Here is a 16,079-nt window from a genome sequence, read left to right as displayed (position 1 = left end):
TCTGTCTCTCTGTTCCTCGCTGTCCTTGTCTTGGTCTCTCTCTCACTCTTTTTCTGTTTCTCTTTTTTTCTCTCTTTCCTTCCCTGTCTCTCACAATACACATTTCTAGGGAAAATAGAAATTCCTTGGAGGTGTGCAGGGAAGGCAGATAAGTACCATATGCCCTCATCCTGATTCTTTTTAAGAATAAACTTTAATTACGTTAACATTTTATCACTAAATGCTAATGGCAATTTTTGAAACTTTTGATATGAAATATTAATTCTTTTCTAAGCCTTTAGAAATACTTTTGACTTTAGGATATTTGAAACATTTATCCATCTATCCATAATGAGTTTCTTAATTTTGTAAATAATGGGCTTAAATGCTTGGTTTTACTAGAAGCTATTATTTAGACATAGTGATTATTTACTTTATAATTGGATTTTTAAAATCTGTATAGAGAACATGCTTACATTATATAATCATGAAATTACAGAACTTTTTAGAGGTCATTTAATTTGGCCTTCTACATTGGTCTATTCCAAACATAAATCATTCCATTTAAATAAGATTCACTATACTTTTAAAACATTCAAGGTAGATTCTATAATTTGAAGCACCTATTTTAGTGGCTAACAAGCTTTATTGTTTATTCTTCCTATTTTATTGTTAATCTTCTAGTTTGTTGTTTTGTTGGTGGGGAGAGAGAGAGCCATGGAAATTCCTTCTGTCAGAGAGGAAAAAAGAAACTCCTTCTTTCTGAGGGCCATCTTCCCTCCTTGTTCCTATTTGCTCCCTTGGTTGGAATATGGAGAGATGTCATATTGGATTAGAAAACGGATACCAAGAGAGAGACAGGAAAGGAAACGATTTATGAGTTTTCCCCCCTCTGTCTTCATTTCAAGCATATATTTCGTGCTGGCTATATGACATCACAATGCCAGGTGTATTACATATATTATCCACTGAATGAAAGTCTCTACTGACTGGAGATAATGAAGTTTACTCCATTGCTATTTTCAAAATTAAAATTTCTATCAAAGATCAAGCTACTGGCCCAGGAATTGCTGACAAGAGAGGGTCAGCACCATTCCACAGTGCCCTCTTCTGGTAAGAGCTTAGATGTCAGAGATTGAGTTCCTGTGGGAATCCTGAAGAGTTCTCTGAAAGGAAAAAGGGAAAAGTAACTGGGATTTTCTTTTTTAAAGGACTGAACTTCTGATGAGAAATTAATTGAAATAATTTCTATTCTGTTTTTTTAAAGTTTAGCATTAAGGAGCTATTTCTAGATTGTCCAGCTTGTGTTGTCATGTGAAGAAGACAGAACTTCTTTCAGGCTGGAAATTTAGATTTTACTTAAAGTATTACCACAAAAATATAACTGGGTGGTTTTTTAAAAGAGAAAAATTACCTGGTGTATAAATCTATTTTACTTAATTGTTTCTTCTTTGCAAATTGCCACTTTTTCTAAAGGAAGGAGTAAAATACAACAATACCAGCTAGGAATTCAAAGCTATTTCTTAACAATGAGAAGGTAAAAAATATTAAAAGATTGATGAAGGAGGAATACTAAGGACTCATAATCAAAGATGATTCTTTTAAATGAGTATAAGAAACTGTAAGAACTTGAATTCTGAATTGTTAAGGAATCACAAATAAAATGTCATTGGATAATATCAAACAGGGCGAATAATGTCAAACAGGGCGTGACCTCATTTGTAAAAGGAAAAAATAGGTTTCCTCTTATTGATATATTATATGATTAGTTTCTATTTTATTTATTTATTTATTTATTTTGAGTTGGGGTCTCACTCTGTTGCTCAGGCTGGAGTGCAGTGGCATGATCACAGGTCACCACAGCCTCAACCTCCAGGGCTCAGGCGATCCTTCTGCCTCAGCCTCCTAAGTAGCTGGGACTAAAGGCACATACCACCATGCCTGATTAATTTTTGGATTTTTTGTAGAGACAGGATTGTACTATGTTGCTCAGGCTGGTCTCAAACTCCTGAACTCAAGCAGTCCTTCCGCTTCAGCCTCCCAAAGTGTTGGGATTACAGGCATGAGCCTCTGCTCCCAGACTTGTGTGATTATTAATGAGTAATTATATGATAATAGTAGGTAATACTTGTCCCATCTTAACAGGAGACCACAATTTAAACGCCTAGGAGTTTACTGAGAAATATATTTCATTGAAGCATCCATTTTTCTAGCCTTTGTGAACTTGAATTGTTACACTTGGAAGTTTAGAATAATTCCTGTTTACAAAACGTTATTTCTTACAACACTGTTCTACTTGTTTTTTGCATACTTGTATAATTCCATTCTGTAATCTGAATTTGTGGCCCAGGAAAAAATGTCCTGTAAAAAGAAAGGAGCAAAAACATAGTAACCATTAGATGGATCTTTGTGACTTGTTATAAAAAATAAAAATCATCTGCACAGAGTATTTAAGCTTCTCTTTTTGAGAAGTTGGTTTTTCTTAATACTCTGATTTCCTTTTCTTACTCTCTGGGCTTTGGACAAAATATATTACTATTTCTCAGGCTATTTAGACAAATGTTATAAGCAAATTAGTTTTTTTTAAAGTGGCATCAAAAGGTGTTAAATTGTATTATGTCATGAAAACATTAGGATTGCTTTCTCTTTCATTGTCTAAAATTTTATTATAATAGTGAATATATGTGTAGACTACAGTAGGACCCTCATCTACTTTCCAGCTGAGAATCTTTGGTCTAAAGGATTTAAATTTCGTTTCATTTTCCCAGAATGAGTTAATGAGCAATCTGAATTTCTGTAGAAAAGGAAGCAATTATAAAAAATATTTTTGTATATAGCCATATATCACTGAAAAGGCCGTAAAGGTAAATGGCTTTATTAAAGAATGTAGTTTATTTCAAAAGATGGAGTTCATATAGTCATACAGTGTAGAAATATCTGGCAGATTCTAGTAAGTCAGATATCAAACTACCTTTCTTTCTTTCTTTCTTTCTTTTTAAGTTAGAGTCTCACTCTGTCACCCAGGCTGGAGTGCAGTGGCACACTCACAGCCACCCCAGCTTCGACCTGCTGGGCTCTGGCGATTCTTCTACCTCAGCCTTCCAAGTAGCTGGAGCTACAGGTGCATGCTACCATGCCTGGCTAATTTTTCTTTGTTTATTTATTGTAGAGACGAGATCTCGCCAAGTTGCCCAGGCTGGTCTCAAACTTGCGGGCTCAGACAATCCCAAAGTGCTGGGATTACAGGCTGAGCCTCTGAGCCCAGCCAAGCTACCTTTCTTAATCAAAATTATAGTCACCATTTATTTTTATTAGCCCATCACTTTAGGACAGAGGCATAGGGAATTGAAAGCAATGTTTTAAATGGAAAGATGCTTTGATTCTTAAGGAGATACATTTATCTGATCTAATTCACACAACTTCAACCCTATGAGCTGTTGACCTATTAACATTTCCATCCTACTATTTTGGTCTAGATAACTGTTATTTTTCTAATGCATTTCTTTGTTTCTTTTTTGGACAGGGATTGATTCAGGAGATCAGTGATTTGAGGTTAAAAGTTAGTGAAATGGACAGTGAGAGACTTCAGTATGAAAAAAAGCTTAAATCAACCAAAGTAAGTTTATCTCACTGGTTAAAATTTTTAAACAAATGGCTTTACTTCTCATCTCTGACCAATAATATAAATAAATATTTTTCTCCTTCGTATATATTAAAGAAGGTATTTTATAAGTGAATGAAGTTTTCCCCAAGCTGGAAACCTTGAATTTAAACACCACACTGTTCTGAATAAAAATTTAAGGCCTAACTAATCAGACTATAACCTACTATTTCTCTGAGTTATAACTAACCTCCTTTATAAATGGATACTGTTTTCTTGGTTATTTAGCTTGTCTTTTTCTATCTGTAGTTTTCTTTCACTCCTCTGTCTCTCTACCAGTCTTTAATGGCCAAACTTTCTAGCATGAAAATCAAGGTGGGTCAGATGCAGTATGAAAAGCAGCGGATGGAACAAAAATGGGAGTCACTGAAGGTGTAGTAAACTTTGGGTAATGGGACCCATGATCTGTTGCTTTCTGGCTTGTGTCGTTTTGCTGTGATGACGTTTTAGTGGCATGTGCATTCATTTTGTGTGTGTGTCACCTGTTCATGAAAAAATCTGTTGAAAGCTGATTAAAGGGACAGTGTGAGCTCTCTAACGTTTTCAGAAACCTATGAAATAATTAGTAAAAAAATAATAAGCAGATAAAATGAACAATTCATTTATAAATTCAGGATAACTCTCTTGCACTACCTGAGACCCATGCATAGTAAAATAATTGTAAAAGTTCATCTGTGAAAGAGTTCTGTTTTGTATCAACGGTGGAGACAGCTTTCCTCCTTAGGAACTTCCTTGAAGATAAACGTACAACAGTTAACTGCATCTTAGCTATGAGTAGAAATGACTGCCTAGGTGCTGTACAGTGAGAACAGGGCAGTATTTCTTGCCAGTACAATTGAACATTTTTTGAACTTGGTGTCCACTCCTCCTCCTCATAAACCAGAACTATATGGCTAGCTTCTTAGCTTCATTGGAGAGCTACATTGTCTCATAATACTAAATGTAATACATATCTTTAGAGATTCTGAAAATTAAAAGTGATAGAGAACATAAATTTATACTAATTAGCATTGCATGGCTCTGTTTCCTGTGCTAAATACAGCCAGCAAAACTTAAGTTTGCTAAAGCTGATTCTCTACTAAAATGAAACTGAAAATAAGAACATTCGTAAATAGAGCAAAGGATTTGAAATCTTTATAATTGCATAGTCAAAAAGTAAAAAGAAGGCTTAAATATCTGTTTTCTAATTTTATTTCTTCCTTTTTGTTGGAGGTGATTCTGTCATTTTGTCTTAATGAATTGTTTAGTTCTGTGATTTGGCTAAAGTTGTTCATCACTTGCTACCTGACCTGTTAATTAAGCTTGGTGCTTGTCCAGGAAGCATGAGTGCCATTTTGAAATACTGAGTAAATGACACACTAATATTTTCCAATTTGCATCTTATTTGTTTTTATGACACTGAGTATCTAATTTGATTATCCTTCTTGATTAACTCGGTCATTTTAAAAATGAAACACAAGATTTAGACCTTAGGGCGATCCTAGCCCTTATTACACTTTAAGAAAATTCTTTTAAATTTGATCGCAAAGAAACTTGAAATAATCATGCCATGACTACTATAGATTGGACTTCTGTCAATAATCTTGCTTCCTGCTTCTCAGTGCCCCTGTCTAATTTCTGATGTTTGCGTCTAAATTCTTGTAGATTCTTGTTATATTTGTAAAATCTATCTATTGATTTAAAGAGCTAATATGCTCTCTGCATGTTCTCTTTTAGTCATAACTACTATTTAAAAGTGAATTTATAATTTATAGGAGGAACTTGCATCTTTAAAAGAGCAACTGGAAGAGAAGGAATCTGAAGTAAAAAGGCTACAAGAAAAACTGGTTTGCAAGATGAAAGGAGAAGGGATTGAAATTCTTGATAAAGGTAAGCACACATATTTAACATTTGTTATCTTACTTTGTTAAAATCCTCCAAAATCTATAAAAGAAATGGATGTTACTCAGTGTCTAATGTTAGCATCAAAGAAAGAATAGTGGAAACCAGTGAAGCCCAGGGCCTCAGGGAATTCTCCAAGACTCTGTACTGTGACTGGGAATTCCTTAACTTCCTCCTTAGCAGCTGGAGGAGGGCGATTCAATTCTGTACTTTAGTGGGTGTTCATTTTGGATAACTAAATTCTCATCACAAGAATGTACTCGTTCAAAATGCAGTAGAAGGGAATGACAAAATAATTTTTAAAAAAATCATCACTGTGGTTCAAGATTATTACTTTCAGAACCGAAATTGAGACAAGATAAAGGACTTAGAAACTTTTTCTGCCCTTATGAAGAAAAGAGGAATGACTCTGTATCTTCGGAAAACTAGTGAAAATTGTGTACTATGAGCTGGCCCTCAACCTTTTAGAAAGCAAAAGTAGGCTAATTTTGTTTGTGGAAAAATGTATGAATTTATCCAAGTTTTTTTTTTCATAACTAAGGAGGTTTATTCTGAGCATTATATGGACTATAACTTCTAATAATGTAGGTTATACATGATAGAAAATAGCTTCAATGAAATGTTTTTTTTTAAAGTATATATGGAAATATAATGTTCATAACATGTGATAACACTAGGTCAAATTTAGCCTTTCTTAATGATCACAAATGATAACTGTGGCACTACGAGATACCAAAGCAGCTTCTGACTCATTCTAAATAGAACATTTCAGTGTAGCTTTGGTACACTTTTATTTATTGTGTGAAAATTAGTCACATCATTGTCTGTTCAGTGAGGGACTTGAGCTACATACCTCTAAAGTCTTTCTTGACTGTGGGATGCCGCAGCTTTATAATCCTATAGGTATCACAATTCCCTATCCGTCAGAAAACTCAATTCACCAAACTTGAGGGAAATGGATTCCCCCGTACCCCCAGTCCCCACCCTGTATTTTGGCATATGTAGAGTTGTGTGTTGTTAAGTGACATTTAGAAACAGGTCATGCTTTTAGGGTTTTAAGAATAAAAGGGCATCACAGGACTTGTGGACTAGAAGATACATTAGAGTCATGCTACCCAAAATCTGATCCAAGGTCTGGAACCAATCTGGGAGCTTCTAGTTATCATTGCACCAACAGGTGGAATACAGGGATTGAGAGCAAATGTTTAGAAACCTCATGTCAACCTGATGTTGGCATAGTATCTAACTGCATCCTCCGTGGACTTATCTCATCGAACAGGAGATAGACCCTCTCAGTGTTGTTGAACTTTAATGGTGAGCTGAATGTGACACGAGTGGTGTACTTGTCACATTCAGGAGGACTGGTATCAAACTGTGATGGAAATGTAAAAAAACAATCAAAGCAACATTAACTCGTTTTTCATCACATATGGTGTAAAAAAGTACTTGTTCTCCACAAACTCAATCTTAATGCAGAAATATCAGGGATCCAGAAGATGGAATGACAGAAGTAGTAACTTGAATTTAAGTCTTACATTTTTTTTCTAACTTCACACAGAGCATTATTATATTACAAATCCTATGCCCACAAAACAGTGCTTAATATTCAGTTTTTATGGGGTTCAAGTTCCTTTAGTTTAGGTAAAAGGAAACTAAGTAATCGTGCTTTGAAAATATTACTTATTGTTGTAATGTATGCTAATTCCAATTCGCTGGGTTTTCCTGCACAGATGAAAATTTTAAAAAGAAGCTCAAAGAAAAAAGTAAGGTTTTGGTGTATTTCCATTAGCCTTTACATTCACCAAAAGTACTACTTGGACTGTTCTTTGCATGTGTTTTAAAATATTTCTCTCACCAAAGATGTAAAGTTGCTTCATCAATAAGCTCCGCATTTCTTCAGAATACACAAAATAGAGGATGGACAAAGAAACAATAAAAACAAGAGGTAAAAGGTCATTTTGCAGATGCTATCTGATTCAGGCCTTTTGCTCTACAGGATACAACAGGGCACACAGAGCGGTGGATATAACAAAATATTTTCTCTGTGGTCTAGGTGACACTGGGTCAAGGGAGGAATAACCTTTGTATTCCTATGAAAATCCACTATTTTAAAGGTTTGCTAGAGTTGGAAGATTATTTTGAACTTTACTTTTGCTTTTCAATATTTCAAAGCCTACTTTAAGGTATTTACTTTCGATGTTTTGAAGCCCACTTCCAAGGAATTTCCTTTTCAATGTTTTGGGGTTTTTTTTGGTTTTTTTGAGTTGGAGTCTCACTCTGTCGCCCAGACTGGAGTGCAGTGGCCGCTCCCGGCCACCGCAGCCTTGACCTGCTGGGCTCCGGCGATCCTTCCACCTCAGCCTTCCAAGTAGCCGGAATTACAGGCATGCACTACCACGCCTGGCTGATTTTTTGATTTATTGTAGAGATGAGGTCTTGCTGCCCAGGCAGGTCTCGAACCCGCAGGCTTAGGCAATCCACTCACCTCAGCCTCCCAAAGGCATGGGATTACAGGTTGAACCACCAAGCCCGGCTCTTTTCAATGTTTTGAAGTCCACTTCAGAAGGTCTTTTGTCTGAGAGCTGCATTGGACGCGCCTTTGAACATGTCCCCTTGTTACAGCAGAGATGGTTTCTAGGCTGATTAGTGGAGCCCAGATTGCTCAATGCAGCATCAAGATAAATCTTCAGTGGTCTCTTTTTCCAGACAGTGAATTCGCAACTCCTATAGAATATATCTGAACTGAAAATGTTGCATTACTCCTGAATGATGCACCATATTTTAAAATGATCATAAGTAGCATTTTTTTCCTCAGAAACAGACAACTTTAGCTAGTTCTTTTTTTTCTTTTTCAATTTTTTAGTTTGTGGCTTCACTTTGGGGTGGCTTTTCATTTTAAAAATATTGGTTTTTTTATTGTTCAAATCATGAGCTTTTGTATTTGAATATCAAATATTAAGGAAAATCACATTTAGCTTACTTGGACCTTTATGTCTTGAAATTTGTTTTAAAATAGTATTGGAAATGAAGTTTATAGATGAAGCAAAGTACTTATTATCCTTCTGTATGGAACTACACCAGCTTCTTAGCATGACCACTCATGTAAATATCACACTCCATCAGGCTGTTACCATTCGTGCCACCATCTTGGTTATAACTGAATATCATTTTCTCTGCTTTTGTCATAATATATACCATTCATTGCTTTCACCCACTGCTTTATAGATTCCGTTTTTTGAAAACTCCATGTTTTTATTGATATGGCACTGAAATTTCATCTTCAGTGTTCTCAAGAAGATTTTGATTTTGTTTTAAGAGAGGACAACTAGTGCTCACATACTCGTATTTTCTTTCTAGAATGACAGCTGTTCAGGTGAGATAGAAGGTGTTCATCTTTCAGATTTTTCCCCAAAAGAGAATAAGGGTGTTAAATGTGCCCTTTTTAAAGAATGAATAAAAACAAATCATTGACATCTATACCTTAAAACATTTCATTCTGAAGAGTAAGTAGCTTCCTTTAATTGTCACATGTGTTTACTAATCTGACTTCTGCTTTGGTGTTGTGTAATTTTCAGATATTGAAGTACAAAAAATGAAAAAGGCCGTGGAATCTTTGATGGCAGCAAATGAAGAAAAGGTATCCAGAGGAAATTTGCATATATGTGTGGATGTTTCATAACACCATTTTGACCATTCTGTGCAATTTCATGAGATACCCCACTTTGAAAGAACATACTACTGACACAGGGGACAAATGTACTTTCTCCGCACTCAGGTGTGCACACTCCCACTTATGGCTGTGTGCACAGGAGTAGGCACCAGCAGCACCGGCTCCACTGAGAACCCCGCCCCCATGAATTTAGAAAATGTTCAGTCTCTCAGATCAGTTCTATATACTCAGGTGACAAATAAGAGAAATACAGAGCCTGAAGGAGGTAGCCCCGTGAAAACCTCTGCTTTACAATTGTGTTGATTTTCTTCTCCATATACACATATTTTCCTTTATATGCCTGGCCTATTTAACACCTGGGCTTGTCTATGTTCTCCTGAGAGATGAAATACCAGAAAACAGAGGCATGGGCTTTATTTTAGCTACATTGTGTTTCTTCGTGGCTTACCTATCCATCCATGTATCTAGCAGGCAGCCATAGTCGTGTTCAGTTCATGTCATCAGAACTGCTCTCCCCTTATGTGCTTTAATGAATAGAACAAGGGGACATTTCCCCCCAAAAGGGAGTCACTTCAAGGAAGTAAAAGAGAACTTTGACTTGACCTTTTTCTTTTATTATAAGTTTCTTTCTCTAATTCTTGCCTATTTGATTTTCCTTATCTGTTTATTTACTTGTGCCTTTCATTCTCTTTATTTGCTCTTTATTCCATGGAAATAAACTCATTATCATGCACACCCACCCTTTTGCTGATCTTACCCACTTTTTTTTTTTTTTGAGTTGGAGTCTCACTCTGTCACCCTCATGGCACGCTCACGGCCACCCCAGCATCAATCTCCTGGGCTTAGGCGATCCTTCCACCTCAGCCTTCCAAGTAGCCGGAACTATAGGCACACACTACCACACCTGGCTATTTTTTGATTTATTGTAGAGATGAGGTCTCGCCATGTTGCTCAAGCTGGTCTCGAACCCATGGGCCCAGGCAATTCCCTCACCTCAGCCTCCCAAAGTGCTGGGATTACAGGTTTGAGCCACTGCACCCAGGCCTTACCCACTATTGAATAAAAAGAAAAGTTATTAGCAATCTGCCCACCATAGCTTTTATTTTTTAAAAAAAATCATTGAAATTCATTTTGTTTTAATTTTTCTCCCTCAAAAAGCAACAATAACAAACTCCTAGTCTTGAGGGCTTCCTAGATGCTCAAACTTTCTTGGGGGTTCCAGAAAACATCAAAGAGCACCTATCTGAGCAAATGCTGAAGAAGAGCAAGAGTTTTTCTTTAGGAAAATAAAGGCATCTAGGCAAAAGTCTGTGGACCAAAATGTGTCTCAAAACCCAGGTTTGAAACAGCACAGTGCATGCTTGGAAGGTGCCAGAGCATGAGACATAGGTGAAATGGGGGAAATGAGACTGACCATAGAGTGTAGGTGACTTTGTATGCAAGGCTAATGGTTTGGGATCTTAGCTTGGAGATCTTGGGCAGTGACATAATGAAATTGCCATTTTAGAAAGCTAACTCTGGTAGCAGTATGAGGGAGTGAAGCCAGGTAGACAGTTAAGAGACTAGTGTAGTAGTCTTGGTGAGAAATGAAGAGGGTTTGAAATAAGGCAATGGCGGTGATGTAGGAAGGAGGTAAGAAATTTTAGAGACATGTACAGGTTGATAGGATGTAAAGATCCTCAGGATGTGAGAAACAAGAGTAAGTTTCTGGTTTGGACAACTTGGTGAATGATAGTGCCTTTAAATAGAGTTTAGGAAATCCTAGCATAGGCTCAAGTACTGGCAGGAATAATAAGCTTAATTTTAAATATATTAAAATTGATGTGCTTTAAAATGGGTTATTTTAAAGGAGATTTCCCTTAGAAAGTTGGAATATGAATCTGAATTTTAGGATTAATGTGGAAACATAGATGGAGGGGCAGTGAACCCCACCAATTTTAGGGGGAAATATAGAATTGTAGATTGGTGAGGACTAAGCCACAGTTGATTTGTCAGCTTTTGCTCCATGACAGACCACATTTATTAGTTCTTAGACTTGTGAGTTGGGTAGGTGATCCTTTTGGTCCCAGCTGGCTTAGCTTATGGCTACAGGTAGTTGTTGGCTTAGATAGGACTGAGTGATTAGGATAGTGTAACTCACACACCTGGTGATTGACAGACTCATGCAGGTTGGCCCAGCTGGAGTGACTCATCTTGTCTCTAGATGGTCTCTTATCCTCCCCTAGACCAGCCTAGACTTTTTCATATGGTTCCTCAGAGTTCTTAGAGCAGCACCAGAGGGCAGCTGCAATGTGCAAATGCTTTAGAAGTCTTTGCTTGAATCACATTTGCTGATACCTCTTTGATCCAAGCAGGTCTCATGGCCAGGCTTAGGATCAGGGTGGCAGGAGCTAGAAAGGTCATTTTCATAATGTACCACAGTTGAGGGTATGAGGAAGAGGATTGAGGACAGAACCTTGAAGCGCTAGCATTTTATACTCCAAATGAAAATGATGGAAGTAGAATATCTATCTGGTCAAGGGATTAAGAAATCAAAATAGAAGGAGTGGACAGAGAAGTGAAAGAAGGAAAGAATGAGGGCAGTCAAGTGCTATATAGAGGTCAAATTAGAAGGATGGAAAACGTTCATTTTTTAAAAATAGATAAAAGGTCACAAATGACTAATCTAAGCAACTTTGTTGGAGTGTTTTGAGAGGGGAAAAGCCAGATAGTGTCTAATGATGGCTAATAAAAACAAAAGACTTTTAACTTGACTTATAAGTTAGGAGAGTAATTAAAGCTGATTTTTTGAGTGGGGCGTTTTGGTACCTTGTTGCCTTATTTTTGTTTTGTTTTATAGATGGCAACTAAAGGATAGGTTCGCTAAATTTAGAGATACTTTTTCCTTATCTCTGCTGTATGTAAGAAAAATAATCTGGATATGACCAGTTTTACTAAAGTTTAGACATAATCTTTGAATTATGTAAATAATTCATGTCTGCTTATTCTTTGTGTTACAATTAACTTCTATGGTTTTAAGATTATATGATTAAAGATGATGATTTATTTTATTCATAGGATCGAAAAATAGAAGATCTTCGACAGTGCCTGAACAGGTACAAGAAAATGCAAGATAAAGTGGTACTAGCCCAAGGTAAAAAAGATAGAATGTAGATCTAAAGGTTTTCTGCTTTGCTTGATTTTAAGTGGCTATAAACTGACACATTTGCCCTCAATTCTTTCTTGTATTGTATCCATTGTCCCAAATTAGGTGGCTCATTCATTTATTGAATAATATCATTAGGCAACTGTTCTCTACCAGAAAGCATACAGGCTGCTGAGTGAGTATACTGTAGATTGATTGGTTGGGGAGAGCCTCTCTAAGGAATTGATGAAATAGCATTCCAGAGAGAGAAAACAACAGCCCGGGCAAAACCTAAGGCATATTTGGCATGTTTAAGACATAGGAGAAAAAAAAAAAAAGATGTAGGAGAATACCATTGGGGTTGCAAGGTGATGGACAGTGGGGAGAGTGGGATAAGATGAGGTCACAGAGATGAGCAGCAGCTGGTCCTGCAAGGGGAGAGGGTCAGCTTTTGCTCAAGCTTTGGCGATCCACTGAAGTCAGCAACACAAAGGCCATGGGGGAAGGGAGCAGCGCTGAGAGCAGGGGAAACCAATCCATAGACTCTTGCAGTATTCCAAGTGAAAAAAACTTGGTGATACCAATTGGAAGTATATTAATATGGTGGTGTGATGAATTAAATGAAGAGAGTAAAAAAGAGGGGAAAAAAATCAGTAATGACATTTCTGACTTAGAGCAGCCAGGCAGATGATGGTTCCATTTGCCCAGATAGGGAAGCTGAGAGACGGAAATTGGGGTGAGTAAAGGGAATTGGACTCAGCTTTGAACTTGTTGAATTCAAAAAACCCTGTTAGACTTGTAAGTAAAGGTAGTTATGCATCTTGTTGTATTTATTATTATTTTATCGGCAGATGGGCCAATTGGCCATCCTCAAATATGGAAAAGTTTTGAGGCACTCAAACAGAAATGTTAAGCATTCTTGTTTATTAGCAGTGCATAGTTAGGGTTATTTGTTCTCAAGGTAAGCACTGGAAATAAACTCAAGAAACACTCAGATTTTGAAATTTTAATTTCGATGAGTTCACAAAGAAAGAAGATCCTGCTTTGGATCAGGATTAAAAAAAATAAAATTGGATCTTTATCTTTTTTGTACACAGAGCCTGGCATGTTATTAAGATTTTGTAAATACCTCTGTGAGCAAATGAATCTCTAATTATAAGAGTTGACTAGTTCTTATCACTAAGCATTTTCCATTCCTTCAAAAGAGTTTCTCTCCAAAGAAAAATTACAGATTTGTGAGTGATTAATTTTTGCATTTGCATGTCATTAAAAATATTGTTTTAGTTTATGGAATTTCAGCACTTCATTTCTTATGTTTAAAAATCAATTAAGAGTCCGGGCTCGGTGGCTCAGGCTGTAATCCCGCGCCTTTGGGAGGCTGAGGTGAGTGGATTGCCTGAGTCCATGGGTTCGAGACCCGCCTGGGCAGCGAGACCTCATCTCTACAATAAATAAAAAAAAAAAAAAATAAGCCGAGCATGGTAGTGCATGCCTGTAATTCCGGCTACTCGGAAGGCTGAGGTGGAAGGATCGCCGGAGCCCAGCAGGTCGAGGCTGCGGTGGCCGGGAGCGGCCACTGCACTCCAGTTTGGGTGACAGAATGAGACTCCAACTCAAAAAAAAAAAAAAAAAAAAACCAATGAAGAAAAATTAATTCCAATCATTAGACTATATTGTTAAACTTTTGGAAAATAGAAAAAAAAGTTTTTAAAAAACCATTCATAATTGTACTGGCATGATCACTATTGGCATTCTTATATGTTTCTTTATAGTCTTTTCTTTCCGCGCATATGAACATATAGATAAAGGAGGTAGTTTTCAACCATGTACAACAGAATAGATTTTCATAAACCACTGAAAGTTATGCCCTGTTCCAACAAAGAGTTATATAAACAGTGATTTCTCACAGGATTTATGTTTATGTAGTTAATCCTCACATAATTCAAATAACACACAAATTCTAATAAAATTCGTATAACATTCTAGTAAAACCTAAGTTAAATTAAGGAGCTGTGATCTGATTAAGATTTTTAAACAAGTATGATTTACTGTTCACATTATTCAAAGATTAGAGTTTTAAGCATCATTCTTACTGTTTTTAAAAAAATATCTGACATGTTTTCAGCACTTAATCCTTTTCATTTCTAAGAGATGTAAAAAAAAATCTCAAGGTTTCTACTTTGGTGGGTATATGGTTGCTTTTTTCTGTTAAGACTGTTTTACTTCTTTAAAATAGCATAAAGGATCCTCTGGAGAGATCAGAGTTTGTCTGCCTTTCTTTTTCCTTTCTATCTTTTCTCAAGAGCATAACACTTATAAAAATTGAGTTGTTTAAATTGAATTGTTTGTTGCTAGTCAGAATTAGTTTGTTGTACCAAGTATTCCTCCACTTGGTTATTTCTAAACTAAAATTTGTTTTGTTTTTTGTTTGTTTGTTTGTTTGTTTGTTTTGAGTTGGAGTCTCACTCTGTCACCCAGACTGGAGTGCAGCGGCTGCTCCCAGCCACTGCAGCCTCGACCTGCTGGGCTCCGGCGATCATTATGCCTCAGCCTTCCAAGTAGCTGGAACTACAGGCATGCGCTACCATGCCCGGCTAATTTTTTGAATTATTGTAGAGATGAGGTCTCACCAAGTTGCCCAGGCGGGTCTCGAACCTGCAGGCTCAGGCAATCCACTCATCTCAGCCTCCCAAAGCGCGGGATTACAGGCTGAGCCACCGAGCTCGGCTTAAACTAAAATTTGTAAAGCCCCTCATTTTGAAACAAAATTACAGGAGCATTGTTGGAATACATTAACTTTTAATTTTCTTTCAATATTGTGAGCCAATGATTATATCAAATATGATTCCTTCTATTAATACCACTGGAAGATATTCAGTGTGGCCCAAGAGCCCCTGGGCCTCAGGTATTCACAGTTTAAGATGCTCTTTCCTAGGTCCCGCACTGTTGTTTTTCAGGTGATGCCAAGAGAAGTCCACTCATTTGTTTTTGAGGATCAGAAAAACGTTTACATTCAGTATAGTTGGGATTCTTACTTTCCTCCAAAAGCCAAATATAAATTAAAAGCTGCTGTTGTCTTCTCTTTGCTTTGACTTTTTCTAGGCAAAGATGGTGAATATGAAGATCTCTTCAATTCCAGTTCCATCTCTACTTTGCTGGATGCACAGAGTTTCAGTGATCTGGAGAAAAGTCCATCACCTACTCCAGTAATGGGATCTCCCGGTCATGACCCATTTAACACAAGTGTTCCCGAAGAGGTATTTTCCGATTTTCAGTATTTCCTTCATGTTGAAGAGACTGTATATTGAAAGCATTGTTGATAACAGAAAAAGCATGGGTTCTTTTCTCAGTTCAATTACTGACTCTGACAATTTTTTGTCCTAGAAGTCCTCAGGTCTTTGTTTTTATTTTTATTTTTTTTAACATACATATTTGTATTTTTTAGTAACATGAGATTATGGTGTTATTTAGCCTACTTTCTTCAATATAACAACTTTCACCTCTCCAGACCATTTTCCCAATTAGGTCTTTTTTTTTTTTAAATGTGATTTTCTTCTCTCTTTAATAAATGCCTCAGGCAGTGTTGAAATTGTAAGGGTCAGGAAAAACATGAATCCCTTGGAAATAGATAATATCTTTTGTTTTGTTTTGTTTTGTTTTGTTTTTGTTTTTTGAGTTGGAGTCTCACTCTGTCACCCAGACTGGAGTGCAGTGGCCACTCCCGGCCACCGCAACCTCGACCTGCTGGGCTCCAGCGATCCTTC

The 16,079-nt window shown here is 36.8% G+C and overlaps 1 protein-coding gene across 4 annotated transcripts in view; it reads left to right on the top strand.

Annotated features, from left to right (window-relative positions):
- Positions 1-16,079, top strand: part of PPFIBP1 (PPFIA binding protein 1) — a 76,349-nt gene that overhangs the window by 24,149 nt on the left and 36,121 nt on the right. The window contains exons 6-12 of one of the 4 annotated variants that reach the window (XM_021711854.1): positions 3,503-3,595; positions 3,920-4,012; positions 5,395-5,509; positions 7,252-7,284; positions 9,097-9,158; positions 12,249-12,324; positions 15,418-15,572. In XM_021711854.1, coding sequence (XP_021567529.1) covers positions 3,503-3,595; positions 3,920-4,012; positions 5,395-5,509; positions 7,252-7,284; positions 9,097-9,158; positions 12,249-12,324; positions 15,418-15,572 — 627 coding nt within the window. Of the gene's footprint in view, positions 1-3,502; positions 3,596-3,919; positions 4,013-5,394; positions 5,510-7,251; positions 7,285-9,096; positions 9,159-12,248; positions 12,332-15,415; positions 15,573-16,079 lie in introns of all 4 variants that reach the window. The other 3 variants (XM_021711865.1, XM_008057113.1, XM_008057116.1) reach the window with 3 other exon arrangements.

Source organism: Carlito syrichta, unplaced genomic scaffold (genome assembly GCF_000164805.1).
Source record: "Carlito syrichta isolate Samal-C Ts95f unplaced genomic scaffold, Tarsius_syrichta-2.0.1 Scaffold86271, whole genome shotgun sequence".
In the NCBI taxonomy this organism is placed as follows: domain Eukaryota; kingdom Metazoa; phylum Chordata; class Mammalia; order Primates; family Tarsiidae; genus Carlito; species Carlito syrichta.
The sequence above is the reverse complement of the archived record's forward strand: the minus strand, read 5'-3'. Positions and strand labels throughout refer to the sequence as shown.